Source organism: Podarcis cretensis (assembly GCF_951804945.1).
Source record: "Podarcis cretensis genome assembly, chromosome: 13".
NCBI classification, from domain to species: Eukaryota; Metazoa; Chordata; class Lepidosauria; order Squamata; family Lacertidae; genus Podarcis; species Podarcis cretensis.
In genome coordinates this window covers 736,633-755,604 of record NC_137182.1, presented here as the reverse complement: position 1 = coordinate 755,604, position 18,972 = coordinate 736,633, and the positions used below count along the sequence as shown (strand labels likewise).

Genomic DNA, 18,972 nt, shown 5'->3' with positions numbered 1-18,972 from the left:
CAGACGCAAGCCCCATGCTGCTCGAAAAAGCCGCACAGAGATTGCAGGCAGTCCGCCTGCCACCTCCCCCTCAGGAGAGGTGCCTCACTTTGGAAGGGGGTGAGGGGGTGTGGGAGTTATTTTAGGGTTGCCGGGCACCCTTGTTTTATAAAAACACACATATTTTTGCCATTTTGTCACCCCCCTCAGTGATTACACCCCGGGTGGTCCACACCCACTGCATCCCGCAGGGCGGGGCAGAGGGCGTGCTGGACAGCTGCTACTCCTGGCTGCCCCCCTCGCCCCTTGGCCTTCCTGGCAGTTGGGCGCCGTGGCTGGGCTGGCGAGGGAGCCTGCACACACACACCCCCGAGCGCCCCGATCCCGCTTGGTTGTGAGGCGCTGGCTCTGCCTCTTCCGGACCCTGCTCAGGGTTGGAGCCAGGATGGTCCACCAGCCTTGACCCCTGACGCTGCCCGGCCCACCTCACTGCCTACGCCTCTCTGCCTCTCTGTTGCGCCCGTCAAGCTCAGGGCCTCTTCTTTTTTTGATCCTGGGCTAAATGGTCTTACAGAGCAGGGGCTCTTTGGATGCCCAGGATGTCTACAGGCCTCAACATCATCTACAGTCATACCTCATGTTACTGACGCTTCAGGTTACGTGTTTTCGGGTTATGGAATTACCTGGAAGTACCGGAACCCTACCCTTCAGGATGCGAACGCTGCGGGTTGCAGACATTGCCTCCGTCACAGATTACGTGGATTACCCGAGGTTCCACTGTACATGTGTTTACAAACTGTGACATGCCATTCTGTGTTGAGGGTTCCAATCTGCTTTGCATAAAATGAAGCTCCGTGATCCACATTTGCTATAATGAGAAATCTTAAAAACTGCTGTTGCATGTTCTCCTTTTGGTCACAGGCAGGAGCCAGCAAATTTTTTTAGCTGCAGGCTGGTCCACTGTCCCTCAGACCTTGTGGCGGGCTGGAGAAGTGGCATGGGGGGGAGGGAGCTGGAAGCTTAGCTTCCCAGGGGCACCATCCATAGCACATTTCATTTCAGTGGGCTTCAGGCGCTGAACAAGCGGCCTTGAAACGATTGCAGCTTACTTGTGAGTAAGCGTCTCTTTAGGACTCTTAGCGTCTGTGCATCCAATGGCAGGGCAGGCTGCTGCTACGCACCGAGACGCGGCGTCTCCTGGCGGTGCAGGTGGAAAGGTAAAGTGGACTTCCGGAGGAGCGAGGCGGGAGGAGCCAATCTCTGCTAATCAAACGCCGCTGAGGTAAACCAGGTGCGGCGTTTGATTGGCAGTGTCGCTGCCGCTCAGCCTTTTCCTCCCGTCACCATCGCCGGGAGTCTCGGCTTCACGGCGCAGGGCGCAGGCCCTTGGTTTGCCTTGGGATGCCAAAGGGATTGAAATCTATAGGAACAGGAGACCCTCACCCCCAGCTCCTCAAACTGATTAAATCTGCCACACTGCTGACAAATAGGCGCAGAAGCTTTTGTGGGAGAATGTAAAAGGGACTCACTTTCCTCCATAAACACGGGAGAGAAGGTGTTTTAAAGGTGGCCAAATGCTGGTGCATTTTTTTAAAAAGCTGTTGCTTCCAGGTGACTTTCCCAGTTCCTTTTTATGTCCAAAGACCTATTTTAGTGCTCTGAGTTTGTGGATGCCACACCCTTATAATCCCTTATAATCCTAGCAAGACAGACTAGCTTCCTGACGCTGGGCCACTAAGAGAGCAAAGGAAAGGGGCTCTGTGCCAGATGCAATGGAGAGAGGCTCCTCTAGTTCTTAGACAGGAGGACAAAGCCTGAGTTTGAGAGCAGTGTGTGCTAGAGGAAAAAGCTGCAGGCTGGAAAGGCAGAGCTCTCTCACCCATCACCCATAGTAGACTTATGCTTGAATCCAAGGCCGTGGCTTTGGGATAAACAAAAATACACCTTTGGGGTGTTAATACTGTGAACCCCTCCATCCTAGACTCAGGTTATATATATGTATAAAGAAACCATATATCCTAAAGAAACCATAGTTTCCGCTGTGTATCATTTCCAAAAGTTGACATGAACCCTGGGTAAGCATCTGGAATCTCACCCCCCTCAGAGATTGGAGAGGTATGCAACATGAGACTATTGAGTTAAAACGTTAAAACAAAGTGGATTTTAAAGCTGTGCTTTAAAACAAAAAACACCAAATAATCCCAAACTCTCCAATGCTCTGCAAGCAGCATTTTAGACAGTTCCACTTCTTGCAAAGCCCACTGGACCTATTGAAACAGATTTGTGTGTACGTGAATGTGGGAGAAAGGAGACATGGATCACTCCAATTTGTCTTGGTGCACACCCTTATTAGATGGCAATGTGCTTCCTTCAAAATGTGGCAAGTCAGCCCTGGGCCCTCTTACACTTTTTGCAGAATGGGGTTCTCTGCCCCTCTTTTCTAAATGGACCCAAGCTCTTTGTGGATCTGTTGAGAAACACCAATTAGTACAGAATAACCCCGCAATGTTGCCTTATTTCCATTTGCAGTAGTTTTTGCAGGGTGCAGAGAGCTCTTCTGCTTCAAGGATCAAGCACAAGAAATGTATCTATGGATCTAGCTATTCATGCCACAGTGATGACTCCCAAATATTATCATGCTTTGGTGTTATCAAGAATAGGGAAACCCCACTACTAGGCCATGAGTATTGATGGTTTCTTGAAACTGGGCAGATCCCACACTATCTGAGCCTAGTTTTGCCCCATCTCAGTTATGGGGCATCATGTGCCCACCTGCAAGCAAAAGACATAATGGGCAAGAGGCACCAGGAGACCACTTCTTGTGATCAGCCAACCAGGTGTCTGGAGACGCTGATGGACTCCTATTAACACCAGTCAGGATGGCCTGAGGTCTGATGGCAAAAGGCCTTGGACTTTCCACTTACTGGTTAAGAGCTTAAGCTGCAGAGGTCCAATCAGGTTTAGCTTGTGAGAGTGTTGCATTGGTGGGTGGCTATATTAGAGCTGTTTTCTTTTTAGCATAATTTACAATCCCCAAAAAGGGGTACTTGTCAATTGCCAAGGAATAATAAATGATATGGGTTGAGATCCCCCTGGGAGCCCCAACTTTATGGGGCTGAGAACAGATCACCCCCCCCAAAAAAAAGTATGCAGGAATGGGGCTGAGGCCTCCCAATCTTGATTGGCTGGGCCCTGCTGGGCCTCCCATCAGCAGTGGTGTGCCCTGGTGGGCTGTCTCTGGTTGCATAGGGCCCTGCCGGGCCTACCTGTAGTGGGCAGGCCTCACAACCTCCTCCCAACTTATGAGACATTGCAAGTGTGTGTTACACATGTGATGTTACACACACATGTCGAACCCCCCAGTGTCATGCGGAACTCGATGCCTCTGCTCTCCTGTAAAGAAAGACTGCTGTGTTTGCAACGTTTTAGTTCAGAGAAAGGGCGAGAAAGATACGGCATGAAATATACTTTTAAAATTATGCCTGGCATGGAGGACACAGATAGAAAAAAACTTTTTTTCTTCTCTCTGTGTGTCTCCTGTCAACCAGAACTCATAGACATCGGATGAAGCTGAATGTTTGAAGATGCAGGACAGATACAGTAAAAGAAATGACTTCTTCATGCAGCACATAAACTATGGAACTCCCTCCCTCAGGAGGCAGGGATAGCTACTAACTTGGATGGCTTTAACGGAGGATTGGAGAAATTCATGGTGGAGGAGAGGGCTCCCAGTGGCTCCTGGCCACAATGACTCTGCTCTGCCCAGGAGGGGAGAAGTGTTGCTCTTCTGCTTGCATATTGTTCGCCTCTTTCCCTTTGGAGCCCTTGGGCAGCCAGTTGCTTCAGTAGATGGGTCTCCCTGTGGTTGCTTCTTGCCAAACCAGCAGGGACTGTGGTCTGAGCAGCGGGCAGAATGTGTGCACAGCTGGAAAAACCCATCTTCCCTTAAAAAATAAACAAACAAAACTCCAACTTTGCAACTGCTGACCTTGGCATTTTTATTTCTATTATTTTGCCTCCTAAATGAGCTATATCGGTGTGTTGGGTTTATCAAAGAGGGACAGTCTCTCGTCCTCAAAATCCCCAGGCTGGACTGAGCTGGGAGCAACATTGTTCCAAAGGGATGCCAGCGGGGGCTTGGCAAAGATCCTGCTGAGGTTGACAGAAACTCCCTTTTCTTGCCAACAGGCCTGACAAAGAGAGTGGCTCCAAAATGAAAAGCTCATGAAATAATTCTGCCTCTTGGTCTTTAGCAGGACAAAGGGTTGTGACGAGTCAGCTGATCTGGGTTTTCATTGCCCTTTAATCCAACATTCTCGATTTTGATCACACATTCGTGAACTCGATAAATACTTCTGGTGCATTAATGTGCCGGCTGCCTATAAATTCTGGTGCTTGGCTGCAGCACTTCCAGTGGCATAAGCAAACTCTGGTGCAACTGGTAAGCATCTTATTCTTTTTTTAAATCCCCCCCCCGCAAAGTTTTAAAGCTGGGGGGTTTGGGGGGTTTTTTTGTTATATTTTTTTGGGGGGGGTTCTTCTTTCCATTCCAGGTATGAATATACTGTAAAGGAAATCCCAGAAGGAGAAATTAGAAAGCAGCTCTCTAGTTCTCAGCCGGTCTCAGCTTCCACTGAGGCACCTCAAGTTAGGCATCCAATATATTTGTTCCAACCTGTCCTTACCTATGCTTTGTTCTTAACATGAAACTGTTCTTAACCTGAAGCACCACTTTAGCTAATGCGGCCACCGGAGCATGATTTCTATTCTTATCCTGAAGCAAAGTTCTTAACCTGAGGTACTATTTCTGGGTTAGCGGAGTCTGTAACCTGAAGCGTCTGTAACCTGAAGCATATTTAGAGAGGCGGAAGAGGGACAGCAGCAACCGGGAGGGGAATGCCCTTTGGATAAGAGGGAATTGAGACAGGCAAGAGTGGTTCACAGCCTGCATTAAGCCGTGCTAAGTGCTTTAAAAAGTAATGTAAAGGACAGTTAAGTCCAGTCGCAGACCACTCTGGGGTTGCGACGCTCATCTCGCTTTACAGGCCAAAGGAGCTGATGTTTGTCCACAGACAGTTTTCCCGGGTCATGTGGCCAGCATGACTAAGCCGCTGGGACCGAGCAACGGGAGCTCACCCCGTCGCGGGGATTCGAATCACTGACTGGCAAGCCCAAGAGGCTCAGTGGTTTAGACCACAGCACCACCAGCATCCCTATGCTAAGTGCTTAGTTGTGAGTAATTCCTCCTGGCTAGATGTGTCTGTGTCTGGACTGTTTGGGTATTTCCCAGCACCTTGGCAGCAATCAGAGGGTGTGGTCCCCACCCCCTATAGACCCCCCTTTTTTCTTTTGCAAACTGGCTGATTCCCTCTCCTTTTCAAATGTATATATTTTCTAGCTTCCTTTTACACAGCAGTCCCTTTAACCCTGGCAAGTGTTTGTGTGGCCACCTGCAAATGGGGGCCTTTCTGTTAGGTTTCCTATCTAGAAATGTATATGATGGGAAAGGGAGCTGGTTGCAGTGGCGCTTTATGGCTACATTGCAAATGAAGAGAGCCAAGTAGGGACAGGAGAGCAAGTCAGTTTCTGCCTAAACTGCACTTCCCCAAGTGATCTCTGGACCAAAATGCAACTATCTTTCAAAATTTGCCCTTCTCTGAGTTTTGCGGTACAATTCTCCAATCCTTGAAAATGTTACAAAAATGCATCTATCGGGGTGGGGGAGAGGAGAGAGTATCAGGGGGCATAGCTTGCAAAAAACATACATGTTAGGCACAGCTGCTTACGTGGCAATTAGGGAAATGGCACACTAAAAGGATGACTAATTTTCATGAGGACTCTTTAAAATAAAAAGTGCAGATTGGTGTGGAGAACAGATTGGGGCAAAAGAAAAATTGAGAGAAACTGAAACTGACAGATCAATCCTCTGTCCCTGCTGTGTCAGGAGATTGTCTCTTGCCAGCTCTGCCGCTCCAGCTACCTACCTCCAAGGATTAGTAAACCCAGAATTGGAGACAGCAATGCTTCTGAATACCAGTTGCTGGAAATTGCAGGAGGGGAGAGAGCTCTAGTGCTCATGTTCTCTTTGCAGGATTCCCATCTGTTTGGCCACTGTGAGGATAGGATGCTGCACTAGATGGAGCCAGCCAATGGCATTGCTGGGTTTCTGGTGCTCATGGAGCAGAGTGACCTGAATCTGGGATGGCCCCTACCTAGCATTGTGTTTGTGCAATTTCTCCAATGTGGTGACTTTGCCCTCATCCTTCTAATCTGATGTGAGGTTCTTTCCCCAGGGAGCAGCTCAACCACTTTTCATGATGGCTTCAGACCACCAAGCATCAAAACAGCAGCAAGCCAGTTCCAAGGTCAGTAAGGGGCAGGCCAGGAAGCCCAGAGGGCTTGCAGCCCTGCAGAGGCTCTCCCTGGAAAGAACTCAATTGGGTGGAAAATTCCACTGCAGATCCAGAATCTTGTGGGGCAGCAGGAAGCAGTGACAAGAAAAGATTTTGGTCCAATGTTACATTTTATCAATAAAATGAGAACCTTTATAACAGGGGAGATCTTTCCTGTAAACAAAGGAGGTGTAAGATCAACAAAGAGTATTATAGCTCCTCAATGCATCATGGCACAAACTTTTGTGGACTTTTGTGCATAAAAGTGTTAAGTTGCTCAGAAGGCAAGCAGAACGCAAAATCATTAGCCTACCATTTCTACCCTGACTAGGAGAAAGGTAATCTCCATCTTGCTGGCTTCTGTGCAGAAAGAGAAAAGCAAGCCTGGCCGCCTTCCCTATCAGCACCACACAGAAAAAGGCAGGAAGCACAGGAGCTCCAGCAGGGGGCTTGGGCATCCTTGACATAGGTGGGCTTCTTAACTGTATGTGTGGGCTGGTAGGGAGGACTCTCCAGAGTTTCAGGCAGAAGGACATTCCCAGCCCTACCTGGAAATGCCAAGGATTGAACTTGGGGACCTTCTGCATTCAAAGCAGATGCTCTGCCTCTGAGCAGAGTAGCACTGAGAAACCACAGAAGGATTTTCTGGGAGCTTGAGTATGGTCTGGACTAGCTCATGAGGTCTTTGACTTGGCTGGACCCTGCCCCAAGCAGAGCCACAGTGGGTGTTGTTGGTTCCTCCTGCCCCCCCCCCAATTCTCATTTATTGCTCCTATGTGTAACCTGTGGGGCAGGGGGTTGGTCTGTAAAAGGCAGCAAGTTGGTTATAAGCGAGGACCAGGGCAGGATTCATGAATACATCTCAAACTTCTTCTTCTTTTTTTAATAATATTTATTAAAAATTTTCCAGAATAAAAAGGAAAGATAGCAAGAAAGAAAGAAAAAACAAATATGATTTACACTTGGTTTCAGTGGCATCTTTCCCGGACTTCCCCCCCTCACCCTCTTGTATTCCATTTCCCTTGAATTGATTCCACAGATTCTTACCCCAAATTTTAAAACCTTATTTGTAATTTTAAATAACCCATTTATTCCAAATTAATTTATCTTATTTATCTTAATGAACCATTTCTCCTTATATTTTATATAATTCCCTAAGATCGACCCCATTTCCCTTCCATGAATTCCCCTATTTTCAAACAACAAACATGAAAAAAGTAAAGAAAGAAATAATATATAATTTTACAGCCTTTGGATTCCAAATCTCCCCCCCCCCCATTCCCCGGTTCCAATCCCCAAAGTTCATCCATTGTCTACTGCCAGCCTGGTGTATCCACGTCTATATCTCAACTCCACTTTGCCGTCTTTTGATAGCTTTTAATTTCAGAAAGTCCAATCTCGAAAAAACTCTCAGAAAAAGTCATTGTTCTTCCATCCAGACCTCTATGTTTAAGAGTCTAACTTAAATTCTATTTCTTGGTCCTTTTAAAGTCTGGATGTTCCAAATACTCCGGCTTCAAATTTGGTCCAGCTCTTATTCCTCAGGTTGCTTTTTCCTGTTCTGCTGCAGAAACCTTCTAATTCAGAAACTTCTTGTTCTCCACAGAGGCTTTTGTTATTCAGGAACATAACTTGCGTCAAGTCCCTTCCTTTCTTCAATAGATAAATCCATTGTCTCCTTTAGTATAGAAACCTCTGTAGACAAAATAATGCTTCGTTTTTGCAGCTTTCCCAAGAGATAACAGATCCTGCTCAAATTCATAGTATTTTTCCACTTGCTGCTACTGTTGCAATGTCCCAGCCTCCCTCTAGAGGGAATAAAAGGTAAAGGTAAAGGTACCCCTGCCCGTACGGGCCAGTCTTGACAGACTCTGGGGTTGTGCGCACATCTCACTTAAGAGGCCAGGGGCCAGCGCTGTCCGGAGACACTTCCGGGTCACGTGGCCAGCGTGACATCGCTGCTCTGGCGAGCCAGAGCCGCACACGGAAACGCCGTTTACCTTCCCGCTGGTAAGCGGTCCCTATTTATCTACTTGCACCCGGAGGTGCTTTCGAACTGCTAGGTAGGCAGGCGCTGGGACCGAGCAGCGGGAGCGCACCCCGCCGCAGGGATTCGAACCGCCGACCTTTCGATCGGCAAGTCCTAGGCGCTGAGGCTTTAACCCACAGCGCCACCTGCGTCCCTCTAGAGGGAATATGGTAACTTAATTTCTTTCAAAATCAGACCCAAAAGTCAAATAACTTGTTGCCTTTATTTCCAATAATTTATGTCCAAATTGTAACAAATCTAACCAGCAAAGCCATCGTAACAAAGTTGTCTTTTATTTTCCTGCTTTGACAGCTACTTTGACAGCTGTCAAAGTTTCTGTGTCTCTTCACCAGTCTCTCATAGCGGATCGTTCCCGGTTCCCGGGGGGGTTGCATTTTAGTTCCCACAAATCAGTCTTCTCCTCCAGCACAATTATTGTAATTTCCCTTCGTGAAGTTAAAATTTTTTTTCAGGTAAACAAGTTCATCTCTCGATCTTAGTTGTCAAATCCTTGCGTTGAGCCATCTACAACGGGGGGGGGGGGGGGACTTCCTTTTTGCACTCCCCCCGCTCGCTCCAAATTCAAAGATCAAATTTCCCTTTTAAGTCCAATCAATTTACTCACGGGTTGTTCCTTTTAGTCCAAATCCGAAATTTTCAAAGAAGAAGTCGTTGCTCTCCGCCGAATGGCATGCGGCTTCGCTGGGCAGGGGAAGCATTGGACTCACAGCACCACACCCCCCCCCGTCACCCGCTCCGCAGCTTTTAAAAAGGCTCCTTCGCGGGTCGGGGGGCGCAAACGATGCCCGCCGAGTCACCAAGTCCATGGGCATCTCCGCCCATGAATACATCTCAAACTTCTACTCGGTGCAGCTTTTGCATCACTGAGGTTCCTCTTTAGCCTTACAGGAAGCAGGATCGCATGTGCCTGTTCAAGCTTCAAAGATGCTTCAAAGCATCCTGCCAACTTTTTACACACACAAAATGAACCAGAAAGTGGACAGAGCAGGGCAATGGAAAGGTGGTGGAACAGGGATCCATCCTTGCCCCCCTCCTCATATTGGGCCATAACAGAAGTTGCCAGGGACCCAAGCTTTGCAAAGTTCCCGAATGCCTCTCCTCCCTCCCAGCCCTCCTGCCAGGGTCACAGGAAGTGTCCACACAAAGACAAACCCTGAAATGAGCTTGTTAATGCTGGATCTGGTTTCAGTAACAAAGCCATGTTACTTGGTCTTTTGCAGCAAAAACGTCCAAGAGATCTGAGGCATCTAAGGGCCAATTTTTGGAAACCTGTTTGTGTTTCAGTTCTTTTTTTACTCTCTGCTGTTGTGGTGGGCAGGAGGGGAGGCCTTGGGTCTATTATTTATTGCATTTATAACCCACCTTTTTCTCTAAGGAGCTCAAGGTGACTTACATGGTTCTTTCTCTCCTCACTTAATCCCCACAACAGCCCTGTGAGACAATGGCTGCCCCATGAGCTTTATGGCTGAGCTTTATGGATTTGAAACCTGGTCTCCCAGGCCCAACACTCTGACCACTAGGCCACCCTTGCTCTCTCCCAGTGAGCCTGGTAGATGTTATGTATCTACCCTTGCTTTCCCTTTGGCCTGCTCCTCCTCCAGGCACTAGCATTCCCATCTTTTAGCTGGAACCTCAGTGGATGGTACAATCCATGGAGGTCTTGGGCCAAAACTGGATAACTAGGTAGACTAGGGATGAAATTGGTGCAGGATGAAGTCACTCACAGTTAGGCCTGTCAAAAGAATGTTACAGCATTGCTTGTAAAGTCCTGTTGCAAAGCCCCATTGCAAAGTCCTGTTTCCGCCTGTGAACAGCCCAGGGAAGTCCATGAAGGAGGTACCCACCACCTCCTGCTGCCATCCCAGTATCTGCTTCTCAGCAGGAGGCTGTTTCTGAAGGTGCCACTGGAAATCATGTCCTCGGTACATATTTCCACCTCCTTTGAAGTGTAAGTATTCTAACCCCTTCACTTGACCTGCTCCACTTGCTCCCTGCTCCAGGACTGAAAGGGAAATCTGAAAGAGGGAAGTTTATAGGAAGGTTCACTGACTTGATGAAACCTGAATGCAGCCAAAATTCCTGGTGGATCCACTGGCAGAGGAAGAGGAGTGTGGAGGGAGCGCACCGCCGCCGGCAGCGCAATCCTGGTGGGGTGCCATCGCAGCTGCCCCCCCGCCTGTGCTGGGCACCACGTCCCCCGCAGGTGGTGCACCACACCCCCAGGACACGCACCAGCCCCGCCCCCGACTGCTTTCCGCCACTGGGTGGATCATGACATTTGTAGCTCAGAGGTAGAGTATCTGTTTTGCATGCACAACATCCCAGCTTCAGTCTTCAGGTAGAGCTTGAAGAGACCCTCCCTGAAACCCTGGAGGGCCACTGGCAGTCAGTGAAGACAGTACAGTACTGAGCAGTGGCCTAGCCGGGGGGGGGGCTGGGGGGTTCTGGGTGACCCCATGCAGGTGAGGCAGGAGCACAGGGAAGGTGCCCCCATGGCAGGTGAGGCAGGAGCACAGGGAAGATGCGCCCAGTCAGGGGTGGCACCCCATTCCCCTTGTGGCCAGCGAAGGGGTGCCCCTTGGCAGGCCAAGAGGCGGGGGGGGGGAGGCACAGCCGCTGCAACTACCTCCCCCCAGGGCGTGACCTGGGACAGAAACAGTGGACAGCAGGAGAGGTGATGGAGGCCTCTCCGCTCCTCTCCTCCGCTGGCCTTAGCATGTGATTGCACCCCCCATGCTGCATTGCGAGGCTGCGATCCGACAGTCACAAAGGTGCACAGGGCTGCCAGGCACGTGCCCTTCAAATCAGTCCAATCAGACTAATTGCAAGCAGCTGCTCCCTCTGTGCCCCACCCCCTGCCACTTTGTGCGCCTGCCCCGGGCGGCAGTAGCATACGCTCTGCCATTGGTCCTGAGCTAGCTGGACCAGCGGCCCAATGCCATATAAGGGAGCTTCCAATGTTCATACCCAGACACAGCTGTTCTCTCCATCTGTACGTTCGGCTAGCCACACCATGATGACTGCACCAATCTGCCCTCCTCTGTTCCTGCCTTCTCTGCCTATTTGAAGGCAGCTTCCCCTCCAGATGTTTGGATTGCAGCTTTCACCAGCCACCCAGCATCAAAAGGCTCTGGGTAGGCACCCTGAGTAGGGTACCAGGTGTCTGTCTGTCTCTCTTTCTCGGGTTCCAGATTGTCGTCTTCGAGCAGGAGAATTTCCAGGGTCGCTGCCATGAGCTGAATGCGGCTTGTCCCAATTTGAAGGAGGTTGGGCTAGAGAAAGTGGGCTCCATCCTGGTGCATTCAGGCCCGTAAGTCTCCCCCTGTGTGAACAGGGGTCAGGAAAGATGCATGGGCAAGCTTCTGTGCCAAGGTGGGGTTGGGTCACACAGCTAGAAGGAGCTTCGCTTTTGACACTGCACAATGTCATGCAAGTGTCTTGTTTGTCCTTCAAAGGGCAAAATGAGGAGAACCTCCTGCCTCTTCAGATAATTATCTCAGATAGCCTCTGAGGTGAATCATGCTCCAACATGACTGTCATTTCAATGATGAGCAAATATGACACTCTTAGCCCTTTGTGGGAGAGGGAATGATGTATTCGGAGGAATGAGATTCCTTCAGCTCCAACTTTCATTTTAATTTTATTTCAGCAATTTTTGTTAGGGTGAGGTTTTGGGTTTGAGTTTATGAATGTATGGATCATTTGAGCAAGTTTGGGGTTATTCTGAGTTTAAGGCTGTTTATTTCCTGTTAGGTGAAGAATAGGTTGCAAATAGCAGAAGTAAATAAATAATTGAATTAAAATGTTGGAGTAGTTCCCCTCCTCTACACCAGAGGCATACACCAGAGATTTTCTTCTAAATCTGAAGTGAGGACAGATAATTTATCTGTACAGTGGTACCTCGGGTTAAGAATTTAATTTGTTCTGGAGGTCCATTCTTAACCTGAAACTGTTCTTAACCTGAGGTACCATTTTAGCTAATGGGGCCTCCCACTGCCACTGTGCTGCCGCTGCACAATTTCTGTTCTCATCCTGAAGCAAAGTTCTTAACCCGAGGTACTATTTCTGGGTTAGCGGAGTCTGTAACCTGAAGCATATGTAACCCGAGATACCACTGTACTGCCAAGACAAAGTTAGTTCTGCTCCAGCTGATGGTGATTTTTGTGGGGGGTGGGGGGTATCTCTGTGCTTTTCCAGATGGGTTGGCTATGAGCAGGTGAACTGCAAAGGGGAGCAATTTGTCTTTGAGAAAGGAGAATATCCCCGCTGGGACTCGTGGACCAACAGCCGGAGGAGCGACAGCATCTCTGCCTTGAGGCCCATCAAAGTGGTGAGGAGGTGGGGAGGGGAGGGGGACATTCTGGCTGGTAGCGGGCAGCACTCACGTAGTGAATGTCCTGGGCTGGATACAAGAATGGGCAGGTTTGGCTTCATGCCTGGTGGAGTCACAAGGGTCTGCAGCTGATCTTAGAAGATTTTGGAGTGGGCAGATGGAATCATTGAGCTGGGATCCCAAGAGTCACTCAGTCCACCCCCCTGTAATGCTCTCCTAGGGATGTGTGCCCAGCAACATCAAATTCCCCATCCCTGCTCGAAATATGATGGGGCTGGACAGACATAGAACAGATGGCAGCTTCAGCAACAAAAACAAAAGAGAGGAAGGAAAGAAGGGTGCAAATGATGACCTTCATGTGCCCTTTGTGGTTTGTTATTCCAGTTGGAAGGTGGGTCATGGCTTTATCTGCAAAGCAAAACTCTGAATCAGTGACACAAGTCATGCTTTCACAGGAACCACTTGGAGGAAAGAGGGGTTTTTGTGGGCAGGGGGAGATGTAATATTCTGGAACACACAATAGCCTAGTTTTATAAGAGAGATTTCTCCCTACCACCACCAACCATATACTTGTGAGGAGGGCCCACCCGTGGTGTGTTACTGTTTGGGTGGCTTTCAATGATTAAAAATGCAATGCATTAAAATTCATGCATGGTATTTTCAGTGCTATTTTTCTAGAAAAAGAGCCAGAACTCACCACGGACACCTCCCTTGTTCTCTTATAATGGCAATGGTGCCTACCTGAGAGGGACTGAGTTCTGGTTGAAAAAAAGCTGTGGGTATTATATTTTTATTAACAATAAAATTGCATGAAGTACATGGCATTGAAGTCCCTTCAAAAACCAGGAGCTGAAGTGGCTGCAGCAGAGAAGTCCCTGCTGCCGCAGAACTGTTCCAATCAGCAAGGAGTGGGCAGCCCTTGCCGGAAGCCTCCAAGGAGAGCTTTTCCCCCACCCCCTCCTTCCCCCACCCCCCTCCGGATCTCTCTGTTCATTCCTGCCTCCAAGGACCCCTTTTAATTACGGGATGTATTTCTTGGAGAAAGAGGTTTAGAAGAGAGATTCCTACTCTCTGGTAGGCACAATGGCGATAGCTACCAAGTACATTACAACTTGGTTAGATATTACATCTACAACTTGGTTAGATATTACATCTACCCTTATCCACTTTTAAACAAATGTTCTGTACAAAAATACAGAATAAAATCACAGACGCTTGGCTTTGCAAATACCGTATTTTTTGTACCATAACACTCACTTTTTTCCTCCTAGAAAGTAAGGGGAAATGTCTGTGCGTGTTATGGAGCGAATGCCTGCGGGTGGCGGGGGGGGGGGATCTGCTGCAGTCGTGAGCAGAGGATCCATGGTTCCCCTTCCTTCCCTCCTCCGTGGTTACAAAGCATGGATCCACATGGATCCTCAGGATTTTTGCATTGGGCTACTCCAAACTCACTGTCAGATCACATGTCTGTGGCCACAGCATGAACCACAAAAATCATATATCCACTATTTCGTTTAGAATATATTTTCTTGTTTTCCTCCTCTAAAAACTACGTGCGTGTTATGATCTGGTGCGTGTTATAGAGCGAAAAATACGGTAAGTGAATGTTTTACTCACAGTTTCCAAAAGTTGCAGCAAGAAAGTCTCCATCTGCTGGCGGTCATACAAAGAAGAGGCTCTTTTAGACTTTAAAATAAAATAAATTTTTTTTAAAAGGATCATTGCAGGCTATAAAATCTCCCTTTTGGAGAGGTTCAGCTCAATGGCAGCATTTGCAGAGCCCGGAGTCAAAGCTATATAGCAGGAAGAGAAAGACACTGAGGGGGGGAGGGGAGCCTGCTAAGCAACACCCACTCTGATAACTTGGGCTCAGGGTTAACCCTTTTATGCACACAGGTGTGTGTCAATAACTGCATATTACAGCATTTATACCCTGCCTTTTTCCCAAGCTGGGATTCAAGGAGGCGTCCAACATTTAAAAACACCATTATGAAATACAAAGTAATCCCAACAAGCTAGTTAAAAACCAATAGTTAAAATACATTAGAACACCAGCAATTAAAATGCAGTTTGCCCCGACAGCAGCACTGTCTGCACCTTAGTTTCCAAAGACCTGTCCAAACAGGAAGGTCTCAACCTGCCAGCAGAAGGATGACAAAGAGGGAGCCAGTCTAACCTCTCTTGGGAGGGAATCTCATATTCTGGGAGCAGCTGTAGAAAAGACTCATTCTTGGGTCACCACCAGCTGTGTTTCTGATGCTGTTGGGACCAAGATCTCACTCAAAGATCTCACCCAAAGATCTTAACACCTGGGCAGGTTTGCGTGGGGAGATGTGATCTTTCAGGTAGCCTGGGCCCAATCATATAGGACTTTGTAAGTTACAAGCAGCACTTTGAAGTGTGCCTGGAATCAGATTGGTAGCCTGTGAGATTGTTTTAACTGGGCTGTAGCGTGCTGAGGTGGTCTGCATAATTCTCCCAGCCACCCCTTAATCCTTACAAGGATCCTACGATGTAAAGCTAATCCAAGGGTTTGAGCCCAGAGGAGTGGAGCTGGCATGCTTCTGCTCCTGCCCAGTGAGCCAGGGTTTGCACGTGGGTTTTCCCCCATGGCCTCCTTCTTCCTTTGCTCTGTCACCCTTCCCCCTGCCCTTGTGTGGCTGCCTCTAACCTTGGCCTGGTGCGGCTTCCTCCTAGGACAGCCAGGAGCACAAGATCGTCCTCTATGAGAACCCCAGCTTCACCGGAAAGAAGATAGAGATCATCGATGATGACGTGCCCAGTTTCCATGCCCATGGCTACCAGGAGAAGGTGTCCTCTGTGCGCGTCCAGAGTGGCACGTAAGTCCTCTGCCAGGCAGCTTGGTCAAGCTTGGTTGGCTGAGAGAGCTCATTTCCTAAAGATTCCTGGGTGGAGTGGCACAAAAGCCTCTGAGGTGTTCCTGGACTCAACTGAAGGCCACTGGGGTTTTTGCAGGACACCACTGGCATGCACCTAGAAACATAGCTATCAGACCATTGGTCTATCTAGCTCAGTATTGCCTCTACTGACTGGCAGCGGCTCTCTTGCCCAGTCCTCCCTGGAAATGCCAGCGGAGATTGAACCTGGGACCTTCTGCTTGCAAGACAGATGCTCTTCTGTGACCCTCCATAAGGACAGTGCAAAAAAGGTGCTAAAGATGGAGGCGCAAGTGTGGGGTAGGTGAAGAGGCTGGGCTTCGTTAGGGTCCAGTCTATGTCTTATAGGAAGTGCCCAGAGTCTGAGCCAGAGTGCTGCTTAGGACTGTCTACAATAATATTCCCCAACCTGGTGCCCTTCAGGTCTTTTGAATGACAACTCTCATTAGCTCTGACCATTGGCCAGGGTGGGAGTTGTTGTTAAAAACACCTGGAAGGCACCAGGTTGGGGGTTCAGGTGGGGTCTTTCCCAGCCCTGCCTGGGGTGGGTTGAATCTAGGGCCATTTGCATGGGGGTCAGGGGCCCATTTCTCCTGGATAGGATCGTGCAAATTCATTTCTTCCTTGAGTTCCTTGGATTCACGTGTTACACTCAGGCCACATTCACACCAAACATTTGAAGCACTAGAATGCTGCTTTTAAAAAGTTGAGGCTTCCCGCAAAGAATTCTGGGAGCTGAAGTCTATTAAGGGCACCCTGTTCTCTGAATGGTTTGACAATCAGTCCCTCTTCCCAGGGAATTATGGGAATTGTGGCTCTGTGAGAAGCACAGGGGTATTCTAGCAATGCTCAGCACCCTTAACAGACTACAGCTCCCAGAATTCTTTGCAGGAAGTCATTGCTTCTTAAAGTGGCACCATAGCTCTTTAAATGCATGGTGTAGATGTGGCTCAGTCAAAGTGGCAGGCAGTGGCAGATCCATGATCATCCCCCCTGGATGGTGGAAGCATATAGAAAGGCCTTTTTTGCTTTTGGAAATAAATGAGATGCTGTAAATCTGCTTCCAAACTTTTCTTAATGTTCAGTTCTAAATATAACAAATGTGTTACAGAGTGCAAGCAAAACAGAGCAGAAAACCCTGTCCACTAGCCAGATCCCATCACCTGGGATGAATAGCTGGGAGGGGACTCCCACTGTGTGCTGCGCTGACTCCACTTCCCTTTTGCAGATGGGTGGGATACCAGTATCCTGGCTACCGAGGCTACCAATACCTCTTTGAGAAGGGGGACTATAAGGACAGCGCTGAGTTTGGTGCTCAGCAGCCCCAGATCCAGTCGGTGCGGCGAATCCGGGACATGCAGTGGCATCAGAGGGGGGCCTTCCATCCTGCCAGCTAAGCCTCCCACTCCCCTTCGCTGCTGCCTCCAGACCTGGGGGGGGGGGTGAGAGAGTGCTCTGAGAGAGCCAGCAAGGGCCCTGACCTGGTCATCTACCCCCCCACCAGCTGGGGCCGCCTCTTCTGCAAGCTCATGTGTGTGAGTAACTGTTCTTGCTACTGCTGTCATCACCATGGAATCGCCTGAATAAAGCTTTGCCATTCGAACACAGTTCTTGGTCTTTTCTGTTCTACTCATGATACTCCTAGAATCATGGAATTTTAGCATTGGAGGGGCTCTCTGAGGGTCATCTAGTCCAGCTCTCTGCCATGCAGGAATCAAAGCTACGGCATCCTTGACTTCTGTTTAAATACTTCCAGTGAAGGAGAGTCCACCACCTTCCCAGGGCGTCCATTCCACTGCCAAACGGTTTTTGCTGTCAGAAAGTTCTTTGTGAGGTTTAATCAGAATTTCCTTTCTTAGCATTTGAATCTACTGGTTTGGGTCCTATCCTCCGAAGCAGGAGAAACAAAAGCTCATTCCATTGGCTATGCATTTTTATTGATTTGTATTGATTGGGGGCGGCAACTTTCCCCCCTGCCCCCCCCCGCTACACCCATGAGTCCAATCCCATTTGATGCAGGAAGAGCTGCAGTCCAGCAGCAAGCAGGGAGACTTACTCAGCCATGGTGTTTTACTTAAGGGCCACTCACTCTTAGATGAACCTACTTCACAGGGTTTTTGGAAGGATAAAAGGACAGAGGAAAACCATAGATGCCTTGGAGTTCAACCAATATATAGATCACAGAAAGAGTACAAATTTTCCCTTCCAAACAAAGGCTCCCCCCCCCTTTTTAGGGGGAGGGTTGTGTGCATGGCTAGTGAGGAAGAAGACAAAGACAAAAACAAAGGGAGAGAGAGGAAACAAGAGGCATAGAGTGAAGATATGAGGGAAGTGAGCAAGGAGAGCTTCATGCCTGATAACCCCCTATTCCCTCACCCCAGATTCCCCTCACTGGTGAAGTACATGGCAGCCTGTACTTGGGGGGAGCTTAGATAAGAGAGAGGGGACGAGAGACAGAGAAACTGATGCTTGCCCTCCCCCCAATCACACCGCCACTTGCCCTTCCGCATCCCACAGAATCATGCCACCGCTTGCCCTCCTAACCCCCCCCCCCCAATCGCATGTGAACTGCTGTGAACTGCTGCTCACCTGTGGGCAGCTGGCAGCCACTAGAGTTGCCATATTTCAAACAGTGAAAATCAGGAAAGAAAAGTTGTTTTTTGAGTTTTTTTGAGTTTTGCCCAAAGTTGTTGACACTGTTGACATGGATTGCCACATGTCCAGATTTTCCCAGACATTTTTTTCATTTTTTCCTGTCCCTCCACTTTCAACCCTTTTGGAGGGGTCTCTTAGGGTCACTTCCCATCTCTCCACATCCCCACAGGTTAGATTACTGCGACATGTTATATGCTCAAACCACCTTTGCAGATGGTTTGAGCATATAAGATCAATCCTGGCCCAACTGCACTGGCTGCCACTTAGTTTCTGGACCCCATTCAAAGTACTGGTTTTGACATATAAAGCCTTAAAAGGCTCAGGATTGCAATAATAATAATAATAATAATAATTTATTATTTATACCCCGCCCATCTGGCTGAGTTTCCCCAGCCACTCTGGGCGGCTCCCAATCAGTGTTAAAAACAATACAGCATTACATATTAAAAACTTCCCTGAACAGGGCTGCCTTAAGATGTCTTCTGAATGTCAGGTAATTCTTTATCTCTTTGACATCTGATGGGAGGGCGTTCCACAGGTCGGGCGCCACTACCGAGAAGGCCCTCTGCCTGGTTCCCTGTAGCCTCACTTCTCGCAATGAGGGAACCGCCAGAAGGCCCTTGGCGCTGGATCTCAGTGTCCGGGCTGAACGATGGGGGTGGAGAT

At 48.7% G+C, this 18,972-nt stretch overlaps 1 protein-coding gene across 2 annotated transcripts; it reads left to right on the top strand.

The window, feature by feature from the left end:
* Positions 1–2,240: 2,240 nt before the first annotated feature.
* On the top strand, positions 2,241–17,258 carry LOC307200975 (beta-crystallin B2). Of its 2 annotated transcripts, none has more exons than XM_079950083.1 (6): positions 2,241–2,359; positions 6,273–6,344; positions 11,613–11,731; positions 12,619–12,751; positions 15,452–15,594; positions 16,880–17,258. In XM_079950083.1, the coding sequence occupies exons 1-6, from the start codon at positions 2,333–2,335 to the stop codon at positions 17,046–17,048; spliced, it is 663 nt and encodes a 220-aa protein (XP_079806209.1). In that variant the 5' UTR covers positions 2,241–2,332; the 3' UTR covers positions 17,049–17,258. The 2 variants fall into 2 exon arrangements, with proteins under 2 accessions (XP_079806209.1, XP_079806208.1); XM_079950082.1 differs by lacking the exon at positions 2,241–2,359 and adding an exon at positions 4,053–4,420.
* Positions 17,259–18,972: the final 1,714 nt, after the last annotated feature.

What these genes read in the sequence shown, in the direction of transcription:
- LOC307200975 (XM_079950082.1), top strand. Translation starts at nt 4,346, where the DNA reads ATGTGCCGGCTGCCTATAAATTCTGGTGCTTGGCTGCAGCACTTCCAG. An exon ending in ATCCTGGTGCATTCAGGCCC is followed by an intron (nt 11,732 to 12,618) that starts GTAAGTCTCCCC and finishes GTGCTTTTCCAG; the next exon opens with ATGGGTTGGCTATGAGCAGG. An exon ending in GTGCGCGTCCAGAGTGGCAC is followed by an intron (nt 15,595 to 16,879) that starts GTAAGTCCTCTG and finishes TCCCTTTTGCAG; the next exon opens with ATGGGTGGGATACCAGTATC.